Source organism: Sesamum indicum, linkage group LG12 (assembly GCF_000512975.1).
Source record: "Sesamum indicum cultivar Zhongzhi No. 13 linkage group LG12, S_indicum_v1.0, whole genome shotgun sequence".
Lineage (NCBI taxonomy): Eukaryota > Viridiplantae > Streptophyta > Magnoliopsida > Lamiales > Pedaliaceae > Sesamum > Sesamum indicum.
The window spans coordinates 1,983,376-2,004,807 of NC_026156.1; the positions used below are offsets into that span (position 1 = coordinate 1,983,376).

The following is a 21,432-nucleotide window of genomic DNA, read 5'->3' on the forward strand; positions in this document are numbered from 1 at the left end:
GCATTATTCTATGTTGTGTTGGATAGTATCTGTATATTTTCTTCTGGTTCCAATTTGTATCTGGAAAGGTGTTGGCGTCAATCCATACGAAAAATGTCAACTAACTGCGGACGCCCTCGGCGAGAGGCACCATTTATCTGGTTGGAGAAAAAGTTCTGCTTATCAACTTTACAGTTGACAATCAAATTGCTGATATCTTTATTGTACTTCTTTTTGTTCTTTGCCATACACAATCTAAATTTGTATCACGGCAGGAGGTATTGGAAACCATGAGGTCAGCATAAACACCAGGTTGCGCATTATGCAACCTCAAAATACTGACTAACAATTGGAGAGTTTGGATATATCTCTATTCATCTTACTTTGTGCACAATTAGGAAAGGGCTAGTTGTATGCAAGGAAGAATTCTTATTATCCACTGCGTTGTTCGTTGTTCCCCATGTAACTTAGACACTATATTTTGGTTTCTAATTTATCTGTTCTCTCTTTCCTGGAATCAGGAATCTTCTATTGGAATCCAGCACGGCGGAAGTGGTGCATTGGAAGTGCAGTAGTTGCTGTACTCAGGTCCCTCATCTACATGTTCACAAAATTATATTGGAGTCAAGTTGCGATTACTTGCGGGCCTTATTTCAATCGGGAATGCAAGAAAGGTACCTACATATAAGGTTAAACTGGGTTAACAACGCATTTAATGGCCATGCTATAATTTGATCTATTCACCAGTTTATTGATTTTTTTCATAATTTCAAGATTATGATTTACTAATCATTCCAAGTTTGTCTATTAATTTGCATGTGACTGAAAATAAATAATTCAAATTCAATTATATAGTATAGATGAGGATTTTATAGGAATCACAAGATTAGCTGGAATGCCCATGGTTTTTCGTTTTATTTCGATGTAATCGCATTCTTGCTCACGAGCAAAATTTATTACACCCAGGCCGCAAGATTTGATATGCTTTAATTGTGTGCCTTGACCCATTGCTCATTAATTTCCGAAGCACCCATCCCTGTGATAGAGCATCAGGTCCCTCGGACCTCTTTACACTGTTGATGGCACTAAAAACAAAATGACACTAGCGACCCTCACCATATCCTTAGACGCCTTGGTTCAATGACTAGAAATTCTTCCGCTCTCAATTCTTGGCCAAATGAACAGCACTATATATTCACATCCTACACGAAGTGTTGTCAGCGGGATCACCACTATTTACCAATATGCTTGCAACATGTTCAAAGGCACATCTCTTGTTTGGTCAACATCAACTAGCTTGGGCTCTTTGAACCTCAACTTGGTGCAATATTGTGAGAGGATGTTACAAAGGATCTTCGTTAAAGTAGAAGCAGAATCAATAGGGTCATACTAGGCTATCTTTTCAGTCTAAAGGAGACGCATTATTCAATATTTATGCTACTAGAATCAAGACGTTTCTTATTTCCTCATAACTGTTTTCTTTTATGCAATTGTTATTACAGCCATATGCAAACCATCAAGGTTCCAGTGAGTTGGGAGTCGCTGAATAAACTCGTTGGTTGGTTCTATTCTGAGCAATTGCCTGTACCCACTTTTGACTGTATATGGGATAATATGGATCCAGAACAGAAATTTCGAGAAGTCCAATCATACTTGGAACTTTGTTGGCTTGCTGAATTTTGGCTCATTGAGGACTTACATGAAGAATGTTATAAAGTTGTCATTTCTTGCCTAGATTCTTCTAGATACCTGTCTACCAAAACAATCCAAATTGCTGCTAATTTCTCTCTGTGGAAGTTGGCTCAAGTAGCAGCTGAATATATGGCACCTTCATATCATCATCTACGCTACTCTGGTGAGCTTGATGCACTAGACAGCAATCTTGTCGAGATGGTTCGTGCTGCATCTGTTCGACTTTCTCAAGAGGGCAGTCGACAGTTTGGTTAATTGGTTTTTGTCGAGGTTCAGGAATTATATAGAGCTGTAGACGGAGTCCTCCATGTGTCAGCAAATGAGCTATGGCTAAATTTCAGAACAGCAGAAAAGGGCTACTGTTATCTAATTATTAGAAATATCTTAGTTCAGCACACTTCTCATCATCAAAATCATTTATGGATGTAAACAAAATTGTAAGTATACGCCACCCTATGTTAAGCTAGTCCATTGTAGGGGAAAGAATTTTTTGTAGCCATGACAGGAAACCTATTCAAGTAATTGGCAGGTTGTACTTGTTTCAAACTGGGTGTCTGCATTCTCATTGCGATGAACTGCTTTAATTTGTCATATCACCACAATAGTGTTGTCTTTTGGGTATTTCTTGTCGAAAGGGGCAAAGCCTCACCGCAGACGGTTATTGTAATAGAAGATACATCCTGCAGTAGGTTTGAGCGGGAGGTGTTCACAGGCTGATTGATCGAATCGAAATAAACAATAAATTATGTACTAAAATTGAACTGAAAGCATTGATTAGATTTTCAGTTTTTTAAAACTTTTTGAAAATTTGTTGATTTTGGTTTTCAGTGTTGGTTTACTGAACTGAACCGAATACCCAAAATATTTTTTTGTATATTTCTAATTATATTTGTATTATCTTTCTTATTCTACATATTAAAAACTTTAAGAAAAAGTAAATGGGAACTGTATTTATAATTTTTAATATTTATTTTACTATTTTTATACTTTTAATGAAAAATTCAATTTTATCGAAATATAAGAAAAAAAGGGTAATTACCAAAACCAAACAAAAACACATATTCTGAATAATTATTAACTTTTAATATGTATTTATATTATAAAATAGGAACATCTAGATTATCCAAATAAGCGCTGTGCAAGTACATTAGGTGACATCTTTCCATTTTGCAACATAGGTAATCATTTTTTTAATAAGGAAAACACTTAAACTTAGATAAGTTTATAATTGATGCCCTTCTCCAAAAGATTCTTCACCTTTTCTTTAAATAAAATTATCCTTTATTTTATTTAAATTTAGATAAATATATAACAATTAACCTTTATCCAAAAGTTTTATTAATTTTTCTAGATAAAATTAGCTAGCAGCATGATTCAGATTTATTTTTATATTTATTATTAATATTGTCATATTAATTATTAGATTACTCATCAATTAGTTATTTTTTATATTACAAAAATAAAAAATAATTATAATCTTTTTTAGATAGGCAGAGGTTGACAAAGTTATTTAATATTTTCAAAGAATCTATATAAAAAAGAATAAGAAAATTGAGTGGTCCTTTTCTTTTAGGCCTACGTGGACTTTAAGCCAATTAAAAGTCGCCAAATTGGTGTGAGAATAAGTTGGGGGCGCTCCTGGAAAAAACCCTAACCCCTCTTATTCTCAAATCGGATTCGGTAATTCCAGGAAAACTAGAAGCAGGGTGAAAGATGTCGGTTATGATAGTGACGAGCTTGGGAGACATAGTCGTGGACCTGTTCACAGATCGATGCCCATTGACCTGCAAAAATTTTCTCAAGTTGTGCAAGTAGGTTTTTTTGCAATAATTTTTACGACTCACCAATTGCCCGAGCTTTAGGGATCACTTTCTCTTCATGCATCGCGAGTTCTGGATATTTTTGGTCTTTTGTGTACAAATTTATGAGTTCATTGATTGGGAACAAATTGGTTCAAACATTCAAAATGTTCCTGTTCTGGTAGTGATATCTGTTTGGAGTTATTTTGAAACTTGGTTTTGGAATTTAGCTACGTTTGTGAGTTTATGGTTTTGTTGCATCCTTCTGAAGAGTTGTTGTAGACTTTTTATTTAGTGCCCGTATTTAGTTGATAAAAGTTTTTCTGTGAAGGTGATTTGCTGGAGTACACCATGTGCTCTTTCTGAGACATGCATTCTCTTGAGGGAACCTTGTAGATTAGACATACTCGCGTAAATCGTTACAAGGAGAATATATTAAAATGAGTTTTGATCCCAAATTACATGTTTTGTTTGCAGAATCAAGTATTACAATGGATGCCTCTTTCATACGGTACAGAAAGATTTTACAGCACAGACAGGTGATCCTACTGGGTCAGGATCTGGTGGAGATTCTGTCTACAAGTAAGAAATATTTGCCTAAGTTGATTGATATATCTATTCCAAAATTTTGTCTTACATTAGAGTTCAGTATGCATTTTCTAGTGGATTGTTAATACTAGGCTCTTACCATATAACCTTGGGTGTTTCTAAATTTTTCATTCTTCATGAGTGGTCTGGGTGTTCTCATCACCGTGCAGCTTTCCCTCATTGTCTATGTTCTTGGTATTTCAACTTGGTTTCCCATGCATGAAACCTGTGATTTCAGATTGTTATATGGCGATCAAGCTCGCTTCTTTGGTGATGAAATTCACTTGGATGTAAAACATTCGAAGACTGGTACTGTAGCAATGGCTAGTGCTGGAGAGAATCTGAATGCTTCTCAGGTATGATTTTTTTGGTCATATATTCTTGTTGACAAGCTATGATTTTCTGATGAATTGCACAAGCGCCGCCTTGCTTTTTGAGATTCTTTGATGAACTCTTTCAACCATTTTGTTCGTTCCAGTTCTATATCACATTACGAGAAGATCTTGATTACCTGGATGGCAAGCATACTGTAAGTTTTTCTATCTGAAACTCCATTTCTCACAGTTTAATTTTCATTTCTTTAAATGTATTATTTTCTACAAAATGATAGAAGGTAAAGAAACAGAAACTGAAGGCAAGGAATTACTTAATTATTAATTTTGCATCCAATTATATTCTAGTTATTGTTCATGGGTGAAAAGTTCATAAGAGAATATATAATCAATGATATGTCACCAGTATGATAGATGCCACAAAGAACTATAAGCCTATTCTCTCTTCGAGTTGCTAAGTTGCTTATATAGTTTCTCTGAAATAGCATGCTGCTCCTCTTACCCAAAAGAAAAGGGGAGGTCTTATTTCATTTGCAAGCTAATATCTACATGCTTCAGACGTATCTATGAAATCCATTGTAAGGATTATGACACATGAGGCTCCTGATCGCTTCTTTCTATTTTCTACATGTTAATAAACTTGAATCTCTTTGTACCTTGTTTATGGTAACAAATACGAAGCGATGAAAAATTTCAGTTGAATTGTTGTTATTATATATATTTTTATGTGAAGGTGTTTGGGGAGATTGCTGAAGGGCTGGACACGCTTGCTAGAATAAATGAAGCCTATGTGGATGAGAAGAACAGACCCTATAAAAACATTAGGTTAGATTTCTCTTGTTGCTTGCAACTAGTTTCATTTATCCTATATAATATATTGTTTAGTTTTCTCAGCATTTTTCTCTCTTCTAACTATTTCAACTATGCAGAATCAAACATACTTACATACTGGATGATCCTTTTGATGATCCTCCGCAGCTAGCTGAGTTGATCCCAGATGCTTCACCTGAAGGAAAACCAAAAGATGAAGTAATCAATTTCTCTATAACTTTTCTACTTGTAAATTTTGTTTGTGCTACTTGAACAATTTTGCTCGACTACATGTACCCAATTTTGTAATATTGCTATAACTTTGCTCATTACTTTTATGTAACATTTGCTGCTCAGTCGATTTCTTAATGTAAAGCTTGTTACTCTATGGTTTTGTAATTGGTCAATTTAGGTCGATGATGATGTGAGGCTGGAAGATGACTGGATCCCTATGGATGAGCAACTTAATCCGCAAGAGCTTGAGGAGGTGTTGCGTGAAAAGGATGCGCATTCCCGTGCTGTAGTACTTGAAACTGTAAGGATTTCTCTGTCACCAATATATTTAGCATTTTACATAGAACTGAAACATATTTAATTTTAGTGGCAGGCCTGCTCTATGAAAATAAACTCACAGGCAAATCTATGTCACAGATAGGGGACATCCCTGATGCTGAGATAAAGCCCCCTGACAATGTGCTGTTTGTATGTAAACTGAATCCAGTAACTGAAGTAAGTGACTGTCCTTGTTATGTTCTTTTTACATGGTTGGAGATTTTTTTCAATACTATGACCTGAACTTGATTGTACGCTGGCTACAGTTTTTGTAATATTCCGGTTTCTTCTGCCTGTAGGATGAGGATTTGCACACAATTTTTTCTCGTTTTGGAGTTGTAACATCGTGAGTCTGTCAATGCTTGGGTTGTTCAATCTTCTTCTCATTTATAATTTGTTGACTCTCTCCTAGTGTTTCTCATTGCTTCATTGATGTTCACAGTGCTGAAGTTATCCGAGATCACAAAACTGGGGACAGTTTGTGTTATGCCTTTATAGGTGAGTCTGTTCTTCCAATAGAGTTACTTTTAAAACCCTGGCACATTGCATCAGCGGGAAAATAGTGCCCTTCTAGTTTCCCTTTCCATGATTGTATATTTTTGTAGTGTGCATCTTGTTTTATTGACCATCATGTTGTTCGGTTTCTTTATTCTGAGAATTGTATTACCTCTTATCATATGAAGAGAAGATTGCGTATGAAAAGACAATTGGGTGGGTTCATGTGTGTGCTTTAATTTGTATTTTCAGCAATCAAGCATAAATTAAACATTGACTTAAAAACTCAATAGATGCATTATTGGTAAATGGTTAGGTTGCAAACTCTTATCATGCAAATTATCTCGTTTTGGGTTGTTTTCGAATTGGATAATCTTAAACTGATGCCAAATGTACACTGCTGTATGAATCTGCCTGGGATTGTTTCTCTAACAGCAGATATAGGTGTCCTTTGGACAAGCTTTTCTGGCTACGTTTTCCCTTTTGATGAACTAAAAACTCGCATGTTATGGCGTCAAGTCCATGTTAGAATTATCGGCACATTAGTGATTTGTTATATAATATTGTCTATTATTCATAGCATTGATGATTTATCACTGTCACTGTTGCTTATATTTTTTTCCTTTTTGGGTTGCAGAATTTGAGGATAAAGACGCCTGCGAACAAGCCTATTTTAAGGTATATTAGTTAGTTGCCAAAACTTCTTCATGTTGGTATTCTCTGCCTAGACATAGGATTGCCTGCCATGTACAAGTCAATTTGCTTTTGTTTGTATTACATGTCAGTTAGGCTGATTAATCATATTTTATAGTCGGTGATGATCTTGACAATCAACAAAATCTGTTGTAGTGTGCTTCATATTATATGGTGCTGTGATATTCTTGTACATCCTGGCACTTGAATAGTAGCTGAAATTTCTGAATGCAATGAACTATGCGATATGATTTGCAAAGATTTGATTTGTATCGGCTGACAAGTCATGTAACGAGTGAGTTAGGCTGATTAGTCATTCAATAGCTCATGGTGATCTTGAGAAGTAATAACAAGATATAATGCAGCATGCTAGACCACTTGGCGGTCTTTTGAACGAAATCAATTATGCAATATGTTTCTCTTAGCTATATTTCCATTTTTAGATAGAAGAAAGTCCTACAGAAACCTGCTTGTTTCATTATATGCTATCCCAATTGATATTATTTGTGTGTTTTTCTATATTCAAAGATTTTTTTTTTTTAATATTTGAAAGTATGGGATAAATAGCTCTCATCTACGAGAACATAAACAGTTGTGTGATATTTCCCCTGGAGGTAGGTGTTTTGTCTCAAAAGTGCAGTGATGAGTTCTGAAAAGTGACCATTAATGAGCAGTCAGGAAAATGCTTGTTTTTAACTGAAAAATGCATCCATATTACTCTCTGATCTTGCTAGAGTCAGTTTTCTTTACCTATTTTATTTTCTTTTTCTACTTATCAGTTCTGTAATTTCAGATTTGAAGTAAATTACTACTCGCATGTTGCTGGAAGGTGTTTTTGATTTCTTATGATTGGAAGTCAATTCAAGTCTGTTGTAGCAAGAGGATACATATAGTGCATGCATTGACCATGGGTTGGACTTTAATTGACTGCTCCGTAATGGCACAGCTGTTTTTGTTATTATCCAAATGATATTCTGCTGTAGAGTAAATAGCTTGAATATTTGCTTGGAGTCTCTGTCAAATCAGTCACATAAGGAGGTTACGACATAGGCAACATTCACTTTAATTGTGTTATTTCTAAATTGCAGATGGACAATGCTCTAATTGATGACCGAAGGATTCATGTTGATTTTAGTCAAAGTGTTGCAAAACTATGGTCCCAGTACAGACGCAAAGGTCAAATGGGTCAAGGTAAGTCTTGCGTTTTCTCTTCTTTTTGCCTTTCATGATGGACACAAATTTCTAATTACTATTCTGAAATTGCAGGCAGTAGACAATGTGAATGTAAATGTCCTGATAATACCTAATAATAATGCATAACCGTGGTGGTATATGTTGTTTTGGAGTCCAACAGAATGCTTGTTTGAACAACTATACCTGCATTAGTCGTTTCTAAGCCTGAAAAGTTGATTCTGTTTGTTTAAACTGTATTGATTACAGGAGGAGGCTGCTTCAAATGTGGTTCTGTAGATCACATTGCTAAGGACTGCACTGGAGATTCCACCTCCAAACAACCACGTGCGAAGTATACACTGAAAGATGACAACACTCAACATGGTGGAGATGGAAGTGCAAGGTAGCAACAAGTGCTACTGGAAATTTTCTTCTGAAATGCATATTTACACTCTAATACTTCTCACACTCTTCTTTTAGATATGAAATGGTCTTTGAGGAAGAAGATGACAGAGGTCCACGACATAGCAAGAGAAGAAGGGACCAGAAAGCTGAGCAAAATGATGAAAAAGAAAAGAGCAAGCATCGTGATGCTTATAACCCTAAAGATCAAGATTACAGGAGAAGAGACACACATGATTGGCAGAGACGACATGAACGAAGTAAGGAGCGCAGAGAAGATGAGGGGTATGTACGGCGTGAAAGAAGTCCCCACAGGGAAGATGCAAAAGATCACTCAGGAAAAAATGGCTCGGGTAATGGAAGAAAGATGGATGTCACGATCCAAAGGAACACTAGAGATGAGAGAGAACACAGTAGAAGACATGAGAGTGATGTTGGTCATAGACATAGGAGGGATGATAAGGAGTATGATAAGAACCATGGGCATGATGCAGACCACAGGTACAAGCGGGATGAGAGAAATTATGAAAAGAGGCTGGTGGATGATGTTGGTCATAGAGACAGAAAATATGAAAATGAGACTAAAAAGAAAAGTGGCAATGAAGATCTTCGAGGGAGTCGTAGGGATAGGCATGATATTGGAGATGATTATTATGGTCATAAACGAAGGGGCGAAGAACGATACTCTGATAAGAGAAGTTCTCAAGGTGATGATGTTCGTGATCGCGGTAGAAGGCATTGAGTTCACAAAATGATTTTATTCGTGCTTAGGTGTGTTTGGGTTAAGTAAGATGCTATACATTATTCATCAATTTTTGCTCCTTCGTTATTCTAGTGTAATTGTTGTTTCCTGCTAAATTACTTCAGGAGTTGGATGCTAAGGCACCCTTCCCAATATTACTTAAGCTTGGCACCGAGGGCATGATAGAGGAAATTAGGCTTGCGCGTGGGGAGATAATGATAGCAGCATAATTTGCTTTTAAGTAAACATGTAAACCAGCTGTATATGTATTTGCTTGGAAGCTATGATCCTCTATTCGTTTCTTGCCAATCTATATTCTCCACCAAACTAATTTGAAATGAATGAATGATTTTTCTTAGCAGCTGCTGGTCATGGCGGCTGTGCATCCGTTTGAGGTCTATGTTGTCCCTGCCTTCTTAGTTCTTATTGTCACAAAAATAGTACAAGACAATTGCTATATGGTATATTTGAGCTCTCTATTGTGTTCAACTTCGCTAGGACCCTGGTTCTTGTATTATGATATGCAGTAACAGATGTGCCACCCCTCTTTAAACAAGTATTTTTCTTAAATTGTTGGTTTGGAAAAAAAACAATAAATAATGTGGATTGTTACGCGTTGAGAATCACATCAAATTGGTCTTTCATATTACGAATCAATTGTGAGACATCATACCTCATGACTTATCATGTCCAAACATTTTTATAAACTGTATCTATAAAAGAAAAGATGCTTGGAAGTGCAAGATGATCCTCATTGATTCACTTGTAAATATAATATCACCTTTACATTATTCAATTCGGGTAGATGGGTTTGGCCTCAGAGACAGTTGTCACCCTTGATTGTGCAAGAAACCGTTGCCTTAACATTCAATATGATCCGATATTGAACGCTAAAAAGTGTCCCGATAACTTTATGAAATTGTTCCGTCAAAATTATCCCGAGCAAGAAATTGCAATAGATGGCAGCTTAGAACGCAGCACTGACCTCTCCTGTGAAAAAAAGAAGTCAGCTGTTTGATGTAGGCTTTCTTTCTCTAGTGTATTCAGCAAAATTAATGCAAATTTTGATTAATGACAATTTTTAGTTGGTATTTAATTTTTTCCTAAATCAATGCACTTGTCGTGTGATTTTGTGTACAATTCAGATAAAATAATCAATTACATAATAAGTATATCATATTTGCTCTGTGATTAATTTAATTAGATCGAGTTAATTTATGTAAGAATTTTTTTTTATTAATTTAGTCAATCCAACCTTATCTGAATATAAATTTTGTTTTCAATTAATTCCATCCATGTAATTTGATCAAAAGGAAAGTGACTATTAACTCGTGCACCCATTGAAGATCAACCACTATAATCCAAAACATACCATCAACTCCTTTGTTTTCACAATTTTCATATTCTTAAATCCAAATCCACAAATACTTTTCAGATTTTATTATCTTTCACTAAAATATCTACAAATGTGTGACTCAAAAAATAATGAATGCATGTATAGATCAGGCTACAGCAGAACTCAGCCAACGACTAAGGTAGTCACACATCAACATGTTTAATTAATTAATTTATGCTAATCTCCACCCAATTAACATTAACGATTCATTTGGTTCAAATGAGAGGAAAAATAAAATAGAAGGGGGACCGAAAAGAATAATAGTTTTTCTTTAAGTTGTTTGGTATAATTGAAAGAAGAGTAAACCTCAAATACTTTTCCTTGTTTGATATGAGGAAACAGATGGAAAAGAAAGTACTAATTTGAATAATTTTACTAAATAACCCTTCTTTTCATTTATTGTATTAGAAAATAAATAAATTAATATTATACTAATATAATTTTAATATATAAAAAATTTAAAAATGTTATTAATAATATTTATCAAATAAGAATAAGAATGTTTTTATGAATAAAAATATTAATCAAAATGGGTGTTATTTATTTACTTTAAACTGCTTAGTTTAAATAAAATAAAAACTACCAACAATATTTTCAACTAACGAATTCGAGTTCAAACATCAATGCTTTATTGCTACAAAAAATAATTTCGAAGGAAAATTATATATATATGAATAATAGAATAAATAAAATAAAAACTATACTTGTTTGTTTTTTTGGTCTTACACTTCCATGTTTCCACCCAATTTTGGATGGAAATAAAAATGGACCCCCGAGGGGTTTTATATATATCGAATTTTACTTTACCTTTATCTCTTTTCCCTAATCAAACACCAAATTATCAATTATACATTCATTTTTATTTCGCTTCTGTTATATTCTCATTTATCACTCCAACCAAACACATTCTAAAATAAAATTTCATTACCCATTAAACTATCATTTGGGGTGTTTGATTTTGCAGTTGTCCCACAGCTAAAATGAAAGAGGATGGCATGTTCATATCATTGCAACTATTTCGGTTGCAAGTGGGTCTCAGATCCGCCCACCCGGCTTTCAAAACAACGACCCGCCACCCACACCCCCAATTAATCCGCCCACACTCCACTCCTGAGTATATATCAAGTCACAAACTCCTACTTCCACTCCAAATAAACACACACTACACGCACTAAACCTCCAGCATGAAGAAGATCAACTCCATGCTCCGGAAATGCAAGACCCTGTCCAGGCAACTGGGTCGGACCTCTTCCTACAGCAGCCTGAGATCCAAGTCCACCAGGGGTCCTCATCGACATTATCAAGAGTTGTGGGGTGATGATGCAAATATGCAGGAGATAAAGGAGCCCTGCGAGACAATTTTTGTGGGGAGCTCCAGGAGAAGGTACGTCATCAGCTCCAAGCACTTGAACCATCCATTGCTGAATGCCCTCATTCAGAAGTCCAAACAAGAACCGGGTTCGGGTGGGGCCCCGTATCCGGATCCTGACCTCTCTGTGAACTGTGAGGTTGTGCTGTTTGATCACCTCTTGTGGATGCTTGAAAATGCTGACCCCAATTTGATCAGTTCAGATTCTTTGGAAGAGCTAGCAGAACTCTATGTTTATTGAAATTCATCATTGAATTCCCATGTCAGAAAAATATATAACTTTTTCTGTCTGTTTTTCTCGTTGCAGTGTGAAGTATACTGTACACGAACTTGTGTAATTAATTGACATATATCCCATTTTATAAAATTAAGGATACATGTCAATTATACATGTATTCTTTAATGCACAAAATATCGAGTGTAACATATATTATCGATCACGACTTTATTTAAATAATTTCAAGTTGTGGCACGAAATACAGTATGTTGATCTGATAATGGGTATGGAGCGACGGACAATAGGGAATGACAGTGCGAATAAGGGTGGGTTAATTAAGAAATTGTATGGTGGGGGATTAAAAGTTAAGAATTAAATAACAAGATAAAAAAAGGTTGTCTGTCGGACATTAGTTTATGTATTGTCAACCAATCACAAATAAACTCTCACCTTCCAAACCTTTACAGAAGGAAAACAAAATCTCACTCCTAATATCAATTGATTTTTTGAACATGTAAAACATACTAAACGTTCATAATTATTGTTTTAATTACAAAATCTATTAAGATTTTCGTTTTTTTTTTTATTCAGATCATTTCGATCCAACTTCGACCCAACACAAATCTATGTATATACGCACTTAGCCGATCATATGATCATTTTTAGATTTATGGTTCAAGTTAAAATTGTACGACACAGAAAATTTATAAGTACTAGCTATTAATATTTTAGATAGAATTTTTGCTACACCTATTGTAATCTTTCGACTTTTACTGTTTTTCTAAACGATCTCACCAATTTAGGCATTGAAGAGCTGTAACAAGGGTCTTTTTGTTATGATTTTTACAGTTCTTACTTTGCAAGTCAGATATGTGAGAATCAAGATTGATTTGAATTTATTTGGAGATTTCTAAATATGAATCTGAACTAAGCGAACTTAATACTCTGTTGTGCGATGTATTATTCGTTCTGTCTATCGACTAATTTAAGACGGCTTATTATTTGGAGTTGAACGATTGAATAAATATTTGGTGAAAAATCCAAGAAAGACCCTGGACAGCGAAGTTTATTATTTAATTACCAATGAAATACAAGTAAATAAAACGGAAAAATCCAGCCATTAGTGGGGGGCGGGGGTATTTCCGGAAATTTTCCGAGGCCCACCACCGACGGTATTTGCTGCCCCACCAACTTAAAAGTAGAGTTGCTTTCATTCAGTTCAAATTAACGTGGCACGTCTCTCAAGTGCCCGGACCCTGCTATTACCCATTTATATTGTTCCATCCCTGTTACATTTAATTCAGTTGACCCAATTAAAACTTTTATTTTTATTATTAGAGACAATTACACCATCTCTTTTAGATATAGGATAATTACACGTAAATTTTTTACTGTTTGAAAAATTATATATAATACTCATAAAATTTGCTTCTGTTTAATAAATATGTCCCTTAATTAATCAAAGTTCACTGAACTTGTTAATATTTAACAAAAAAATTGAATGAAAATTGATATTTAACCTTAATTGATTTAAAATTGACTTATTTTATAACCGTGAAAATAAAACTCCTTACGTGCTTTAACGCGTGAAGATGTATGAGGGTAGTTTGATTATAAAAAGATTTATTTGACCTGCTATAAGTCAGTATAAGCCAATTTGGGATAAATATAGATTTTTTTCTCAATTTCTTTTTAAATATCAGCAAATTCGGTGTGTTTTGACCAACAGACTTATTTGTTAGACAGAAGCAAACCTCATGAGTGCTTGATGTAATTTTTCAAACTACAAAGATTTACGTGTAATTACACCAAATCTCATGAAAAGGGAGTGTAATTATCCCTTATTATTATGTACAGTTTTCATATTAATTTATCAATACTATTTATCAATACTAATATAGAAAAAAAAGACCTTATATAATTATAAGTGACGGGTAGTAACACTATTGTATTAATTTTTAATTATAACAATTGTACTCCGAATTAGATAATTTTATAAATTAATTGTAATTACTTTTTTTTTTTACAAAAGTAACTTCACGTCATTTTAACACTACTAAACCAATTCTTTTGATGGACAACCTTAAGTTGATTTTATTTATTTTTTTAAATATGATTTTTTAGTTTATATATTTTATTCTTATTTATAATATATTTTAAAATATAAAAAAATATTTATTATATACATACAAGAACGATATGTCACGACGTATAATAGTACAAAATTAGTAGTTGTTAGTTTTTTGAAGTAAAAACAATAAAAATTATTATTACTAAATAAATCAATCCAAATATCAATATCAAATATTTATATCTAACAACCACCGACAACTATGATAATTATATACTAATTATCAATATAAGATAACTATATCTAAATAGTAATTACTGTTGAAGTAAAATAACATTCCCATACGTTGGTGGGTTCGAATTCATAACCTCAAAATCATGGATCTCAACTTCGCTAATTGAATTAGATCTTATTGACAATTAGTAGTTGATAATTCGTTACGTGGTATACCTTTTAAAAATCACCTATTATTAAAGATTCAACATTTTGTAATTGAGGTGTTGTGTTTAAAATTTATTCAGTTGTGTATGTGAGTGGGTGCACACGTGATTTAAAAAAAAAAATACCAATAACACTAGTAACACCAGCACGCGATTCTCGCGCACATAATAAATATTTAGCACAATCACATCTATACCCATTAATTTATGGTCTATATTCTATTCATACAAGTCATTCATATATTTTAAAAAGTTACACATATACCTATCAGAAACATCGATATCATTTATACAAACCATCATATTTTCTTGAAAAATTATACATACACTCTTCATAAAAAACATTCACAAACAATTCCTATTTTTCAACTTGATGTGGATGATTTATGTAAAAATATATGAATAATTTATATAAATAGACGAATCAAGAGGGATTTAAACATAATTATCATTTTGATCTATGGCTAAAAGTTTTAAGCATGCACATCTGGTATACCAATATTATTTGCAACAATAAGTTATTCACAATTCCAATTGTGCCTGTTATTATTTTACATACTGAAGTATATTAAAATATGAAATACTTGCAATTAAGAACGTTAAATATCTAATTACTTAATTCTTTTTTTTTGTTTACTAAATTTACGCCCAATATTGATTGAATTGATGTTTCTAAGAAAATAAATAACACATATATATATATATATATTATCTTTTAAGTTAATCAACGTGTTTATATATTAAAATGGATAGCTGCAAAATATATATTAAAATAACAGAATACAATGAAAACTCAAAGTATAATTTTAAAATGACGTCTTAGCCTAGTAATTGAGGTTTTATAAATAAGTTCGAGGTTATGAGTTTGAGTCTTATTGGACGTTTGGGTATTTATCTCATTTTATGTAAGTTATTGAGTATTTATTTCACTTTAGTAAGTTATTGTAATTTATTTATAATTGTATTGATGTATTGGTTGAATCAATAGTTATATTGTAATTTCTTCTTTAATGTTCTTAGTATAATGCTTTAAAAAGAAGAGAAGATGAAAGTGATAGTAAGCTTAAATAATAAAAATTATTTATTTGCAATTTATGGTACTTCGATTTGAATTATTCTTAAGTCTTTAATTAATAAAATTTTTATTTATGAAAATTTTTGCTTAAGTAAAACTCTTGGTAAGAATTTTTTCTCATGCGAACTAAATTCAACAGAAATAAGTGTACGGACTCTTCTCATATATTTTCTATTCATTTGGCCATAAAAAGTGGGTTTTTTCTTCTTAAAAAAAGGAGGCACTGCAGGAAATTGGATGGAAAGCACCGGAGGCAAGTTCTTCCTTCTCTCCCCCCCTCTCACACTTCTCACATCGAAAGCACACTGGGAAAAAGTTAAACTGAACTCCGGCTTTGCTTTCCTCATTTGTGTACAGTGCGATGCTAATTTAAGCGAGGCCTTGGGTTTTCCGATTGTCCGTCTTCAGCTACTGAGCTACTTTGCTCTGTGATTGTGAGGTAGGCTCATGAAAACAGACTTCTTCTGTTCATTTTTTCTTTTCCTTTCAATAAAGAAAGTACAAATCCTTCTTAGCTCTGTTTCTCGTTTCTCAGTAGACATCTTCCGCCGAAGAACAGTTCTTACTACTTTATACCTAATAGAGTTTGTTAATCGGATATTGGTTTGTCAAGAATACGGTTTTGATCAGTGGGCTGATGGTTGATTGCTTTATTCATCATGATTGAGTCATGCAGTAGTAGTAGCGGCGACAATCCTCACCTGGGTTTCTTTTTTCTTGCTGAAACATACAACTTCAAGTAGATTAGATTCTCAGGGTCTTGGGCTCTGTACGCAAATGCATGTTTGCTCTTTACTGTTCCCTTTTCGTTTGATTTTATTAGACCATAAGTTTCTTTACTGTATTGTTGATTGGGGTCTGGTCATTTCTCAGTAATTATTCGAAATCCGGAGTTTAGTGATTGTTGACCTCTCTATCAATCCAGCAATGATCTTGGCCCAACATTTGGTCTAACTGCTCTGGCACTGCTGATACGCATTTGCATGCTTTCTGTTTACTGTAACCAAACGCGGAATAGGGATATGGATTTCGTGATGTCGTAGTATATCTGCTATGCTAAAATGTTAGTTGAAGTAGTTCTCAGCTTAAAACTAAAATCATGGCCTATTGTGGAACTCCTGTATGAAATTTTGGTTCGCCAACAGTGCTGCTTGACGAACTGTGCTGGGTTGATTCTTTGCATTTTCTTTCCTACAATTACTTGTCATGTTACACCATTAAGCAACTCTTCAATAAGTTTTTACCATGCTACATGGTAATGGTATTGCGCTGGCGCCAATTTGACATAATACATTGGTTGATACTTTCTTATTTACAGACTTTTGATACTTTAATTGTATTATTTCATAGTATCTTCACTTTCTTCTTTGTGCTCGCTCTCTTATTTTTTTCATAGTCGATTTTTATTTTAAATATAAGTATGTTCAAAGTTCCCATGTGATGCATTCACTGATGTCCTGTCATAGTTTTTTGTTTCTTCCAAGTACGATTTGCATTTGCTATAAGACTAGCATGGGAAGATAGTGCAATGTTTAACTTTCCATATATAACAGACGTTATCACAGTGACAGCTATATCCTATGGGTTTCTGAGGCCCACTATGCTGCATCCTCACCTAGTCCTGGCATAATGATAATATTCCAATGAACTTTCATTGAGAACTCTTACAATGCACTTCTGTGACTTCTTCTTCAGCATGTTATAAGTGTACCTTAATCTTTTGTGCGTTCCATTTGTTTTTCGTTCTATTTTCCTGTTGCTTACTGGTCGTCCTCCTTGCTTCTTTTGTAGAATGAGGTTTCTAGACCTGGCTTAAAGGATTTCACCATTCGCTTTTGCATAACTATGAATTCTTGATTCCTTCATTTAAAATCTTGAAGTTAGGAAACGACTTGCAATTTCCATTTTTTCCTTTTTCTCTTTATGTAAGTAGCTTTTTCAATAGATTTATCAACAGATTTATTATGGAAAACATGTACTCGTGTTGTAGAAAGCATGTCAGGTTTTTTGTGCTACCTCTGGCCTTTGTAAGCGTATTGCCATATTTTCTGATCATCATTTGCTTTCTATGATGAAATATTCAGGTGATAACTGGTGACCAAGGTGCACTGACTGATATAGTTTCCTCGAATGAGCCATAAAAAGAGAAGAGTTTCGGAAAAAAGTTTTTGATTCCACACCAAGCCTGGTAGTTGACTCTAGATGAGCTTCCCTGTAGTAAATTAAAAATGGATCAAGGAAGGTCAAATTCTAGAGTCCGAGGCTCAGGCTCAACACCATCTGAGGAATCTTCTCTGGATCTTGAGAAATACTGTTGCAATCATTCTTACCGTCCTTCATTTAGTCCACCATCACTTCAACCCCATGCATCAGCTGGTCAACATTGTGAGAGTAGTGCTGCATACTTTTCATGGCCTTGTCGAATAAAAGATGATGCTGAAGAGAGGGCAAATTATTTTGCTAACCTACAGAAAGGTGTCTTACCTGAAACACTTGGCCAATTGCCAGAAGGTCAGCGAGCAAATACCTTGCTGGAGCTCATGACAATAAGAGCATTTCACAGCAAAATCTTGCGTTGTTACAGTCTTGGCACAGCTATTGGATTTCGGATTCGACGTGGTGTTTTGACAGACATACCAGCAATACTGGTTTTTGTATCAAGGAAAGTTCACAAACAATGGCTTAGTCCACTCCAGTGTCTACCAACTGCTTTGGAGGTGAATAACAAAGATGCTTATGCTTTTTCCCCTCTGAAATTTCTTTTTTGAAGTTTAAATGGGCATTTTAACGTCTTCAGGGACCAGGAGGCGTATGGTGTGATGTGGATGTGGTGGAGTTTTCTTATTTTGGTGCTCCAGAGCCTACACCCAAGGAACAGTTGTACACTGAAATTGTTGATGATCTGCGTGGGAGTGATCCATGTATAGGCTCTGGTTCTCAGGTGCATGGAGAATCGGATCCACTTTGACATTATCTTTTTCTAGCTTTTTGTTACCTTAAAACCAATTAAGTATTGCCATTCAAATGTGCCCTTGATCATGTTTGACGATTTTCCCCTAATTGATTCATCTCAATTTATCCCACATTTGAGTGTGCAAAACGGTTTGCTTATATGCATTTTAGGTTTTGTCACCAAAGTTACGCTATTAACAACCTTCTATTTTATGTCTGTAAGGAGTACATCCTGTTTACAGAATGCTTTTATCCAATCTATCGATACTTGAAACATTGACTTGGAAGTCCTGATAAATGTGCGGACCTACACTTAGAAATTAGGAAGCAGACTCAAAGTGCTGCTGGCATGAAATTTGCTAACTGGAGACTTGTGGCTGTACAGATTCTGTTGGTTAGGAAGCTACTCTTGTCCATACTGTGAAAACCTTAATACTTAATAATTGTTTGCACTCACATAGCACCACCACAATTTCCTTCAATGCCAGGTTGCGAATCAGGAAACTTATGGAACCTTGGGTGCTATTGTGAGGAGCCAAACAGGTAACAGACAAGTTGGTTTCCTCACAAATCGGCATGTAGCAGTTGATTTGGATTACCCAAATCAGAAGATGTTTCATCCTTTACCTCCGACGCTTGGACCGGGGGTTTATCTTGGTGCAGTTGAAAGAGCAACTTCATTCATCAGAGATGACTTGTGGTTCGGGATATTTGCGGGCATTAATCCAGGTTAGTTGGTTTGTGGTTTGTTTAAGTTACAACTAGCAGATAGGGGATGCCAAGTCTCTGCATCAGGGAATAAGGAGCATATGTGTGAAATGGAAGTGAATATCTTTTAAATGTGGATCAATATGTTGCTACTGGAGTCTGGACAGTGGTATTGTTTTCTTCCCATGTTTTTCCTTTCTGCTCCCCTCTTCCATTTAATGTCTGACTTTAACCAGGTCCTGTTTAGTTGGGGCCTTATTTTCAATGCTCTGAATGGACTGAGTGATGTAATTTGAATACATGCAGAGACATTTGTAAGAGCAGATGGTGCCTTTATCCCATTCGCTGATGATTTTGACATGACTGCTGTAACCACATCTGTGAAAGGGATAGGAGAGATTGGAAATGTCAAAACTATAGACTTACAATCTCCAATCGACAGTCTTGTGGGGAAGCAAGTGATGAAGGTTGGAAGAAGTTCTGGTTTGACTACTGGAACTGTATTGGCATATGCTCTTGAGTACAATGATGAAAAGGGGATATGTTTTTTGACCGATTTTCTTGTTGTTGGTGAGAACCAACAAACTTTTGATCTTGAAGGGGACAGTGGAAGTCTCATCATATTAAAGGGTGGAAATGGAGAGAAGCCTCGGCCGATCGGAATAATCTGGGGTGGAACTGCCAATAGAGGCCGTCTTAAGCTAAAAGTTGGTCAGCCTCCAGAAAACTGGACTAGTGGTGTTGATCTTGGCCGCCTGCTCAATTTCCTTGAACTTGATCTGATCACTTCGGATGAAGCACTGAGAGGTAGGTATATTATTATGACCTTTTATGTGACTCCTTGCATGTCACGTGTGGCTCATGAAAAAGCTTAAGTCAGAACTATTTGTCTGTCATTCTCTCATTTTCTCCCACGAAGCAAGTGCTCCTATATAACTTTAGCAAGCATATATTCACCATGTGAGTGCAGAGTGCTCTATTATCAGGATTTATAGAGTACAAAAAATGCTGTTTTACCCTACAGAAAGTACTAAGTAAATTGAAATATCCTTCTAATCTTTTATTGTCGTCGCATTGGTATAGTTGCAGTTCAAGAACAACGAGCTGCTTCCATGACAGTGGTTGGGTCTAGTGCCGGGGACTCATCGCCTCCAGATGTAATGCTTCCAAAGGACAAATCTGAACCTTTGGGTCTTCACATCCAGCACATCCCTTTGGAAGATGGTGTAGGCGGACCAGACATAAACTCATCTCCCACAGAAGGTGCATTCGATTTGGACGATGGGGTGAATGCAGGTCCGAGTTTTGAACATCAGTTCATTCCCAGCTTCAACGAGAAGCCGATAATGCATCATGATGATAAGCAAGATAAGTTGGAATCTGAGAATCTCTCTGTACTGAGGAATGCCTGTGAGGAAGACCTCAGCTTTTCCTTGCAACTGGGCGAGAACGAGCCAAAGAGACGGAGATCTGAACCTGCAGCTAAGGTGGAAGAACCAAACTGAACATAACTTAGTTGCTTTCTTATATGAGTGAGCCAATTCAGTTTGTGCTGTTGCTTGAGATGAGAACTATTGCTACTTTGCATGTTATGGTAGTTGCTTCTTGATGTCATTGCCCTTGCTTCTCAAGCTGAGGCAGAGGCAAACTTGTACTTCTATTGTACATTGCTTGGATTGCGCAATATTTACTTCTCACTGTGAACAACTTTTGTTGTTTTCCTTACATTTTAAACTGAGGCTAACATGTTTTTTTGGGTCCATACATTTACTCCTGGTCTTTAATTGAAAACTAAAAATCTTTCAAATTATTATGTGAGTCCATAAATTTTAATCTATTTTACCTTCATTCTTTTTCCCTTTAAATCTTTTGCTATAGGTTGATGCAAGTAGAGGGGCTTTTAATTGCTTTTGGTATTTTTATAAATATCTCTACTTTTGTTTAATT

General features: G+C 35.0%; 4 protein-coding genes across 5 annotated transcripts in view; all 4 read left to right on the forward strand.

Moving 5' to 3' along the window:
- Positions 1 to 2,290, forward strand: part of LOC105175060 (BTB/POZ domain-containing protein At1g04390) — a gene marked incomplete in the record, with an annotated part of 6,816 nt that extends 4,526 nt beyond the window's left edge. Inside the window, 2 exon segments of the mRNA XM_011097381.2 lie at positions 501 to 653; positions 1,482 to 2,290. Of these exon segments, the coding sequence (XP_011095683.1) occupies positions 501 to 653; positions 1,482 to 1,926 (598 nt within the window).
- LOC105175061 (peptidyl-prolyl cis-trans isomerase CYP59) lies at positions 3,295 to 9,644 on the forward strand. 2 transcript variants are annotated; one of them, XM_020698471.1, is made up of 15 exons: positions 3,295 to 3,482; positions 3,948 to 4,052; positions 4,297 to 4,414; positions 4,537 to 4,587; positions 5,124 to 5,215; positions 5,320 to 5,419; positions 5,613 to 5,735; positions 5,852 to 5,929; positions 6,052 to 6,098; positions 6,195 to 6,250; positions 6,885 to 6,925; positions 8,029 to 8,131; positions 8,381 to 8,516; positions 8,594 to 9,286; positions 9,383 to 9,644. In XM_020698471.1, the coding sequence occupies exons 1-14, from the start codon at positions 3,385 to 3,387 to the stop codon at positions 9,255 to 9,257; spliced, it is 1,812 nt and encodes a 603-aa protein (XP_020554130.1). In that variant the 5' UTR covers positions 3,295 to 3,384; the 3' UTR covers positions 9,258 to 9,286; positions 9,383 to 9,644. The 2 variants fall into 2 exon arrangements, with proteins under 2 accessions (XP_020554130.1, XP_011095684.1); XM_011097382.2 differs by having other exon boundaries at positions 8,594 to 9,644.
- On the forward strand, positions 11,734 to 12,398 carry LOC105175062. The gene has a single exon (XM_011097383.2). It carries the CDS (start codon positions 11,838 to 11,840, stop codon positions 12,261 to 12,263), a length of 426 nt encoding a protein of 141 aa, XP_011095685.1. The 5' UTR covers positions 11,734 to 11,837; the 3' UTR covers positions 12,264 to 12,398.
- LOC105175063 lies at positions 16,088 to 21,234 on the forward strand. Its single transcript, XM_011097384.2, has 6 exons — positions 16,088 to 16,264; positions 17,910 to 18,542; positions 18,623 to 18,766; positions 19,266 to 19,506; positions 19,792 to 20,292; positions 20,569 to 21,234. The coding sequence occupies exons 2-6, from the start codon at positions 18,054 to 18,056 to the stop codon at positions 20,988 to 20,990; spliced, it is 1,797 nt and encodes a 598-aa protein (XP_011095686.1). The 5' UTR covers positions 16,088 to 16,264; positions 17,910 to 18,053; the 3' UTR covers positions 20,991 to 21,234.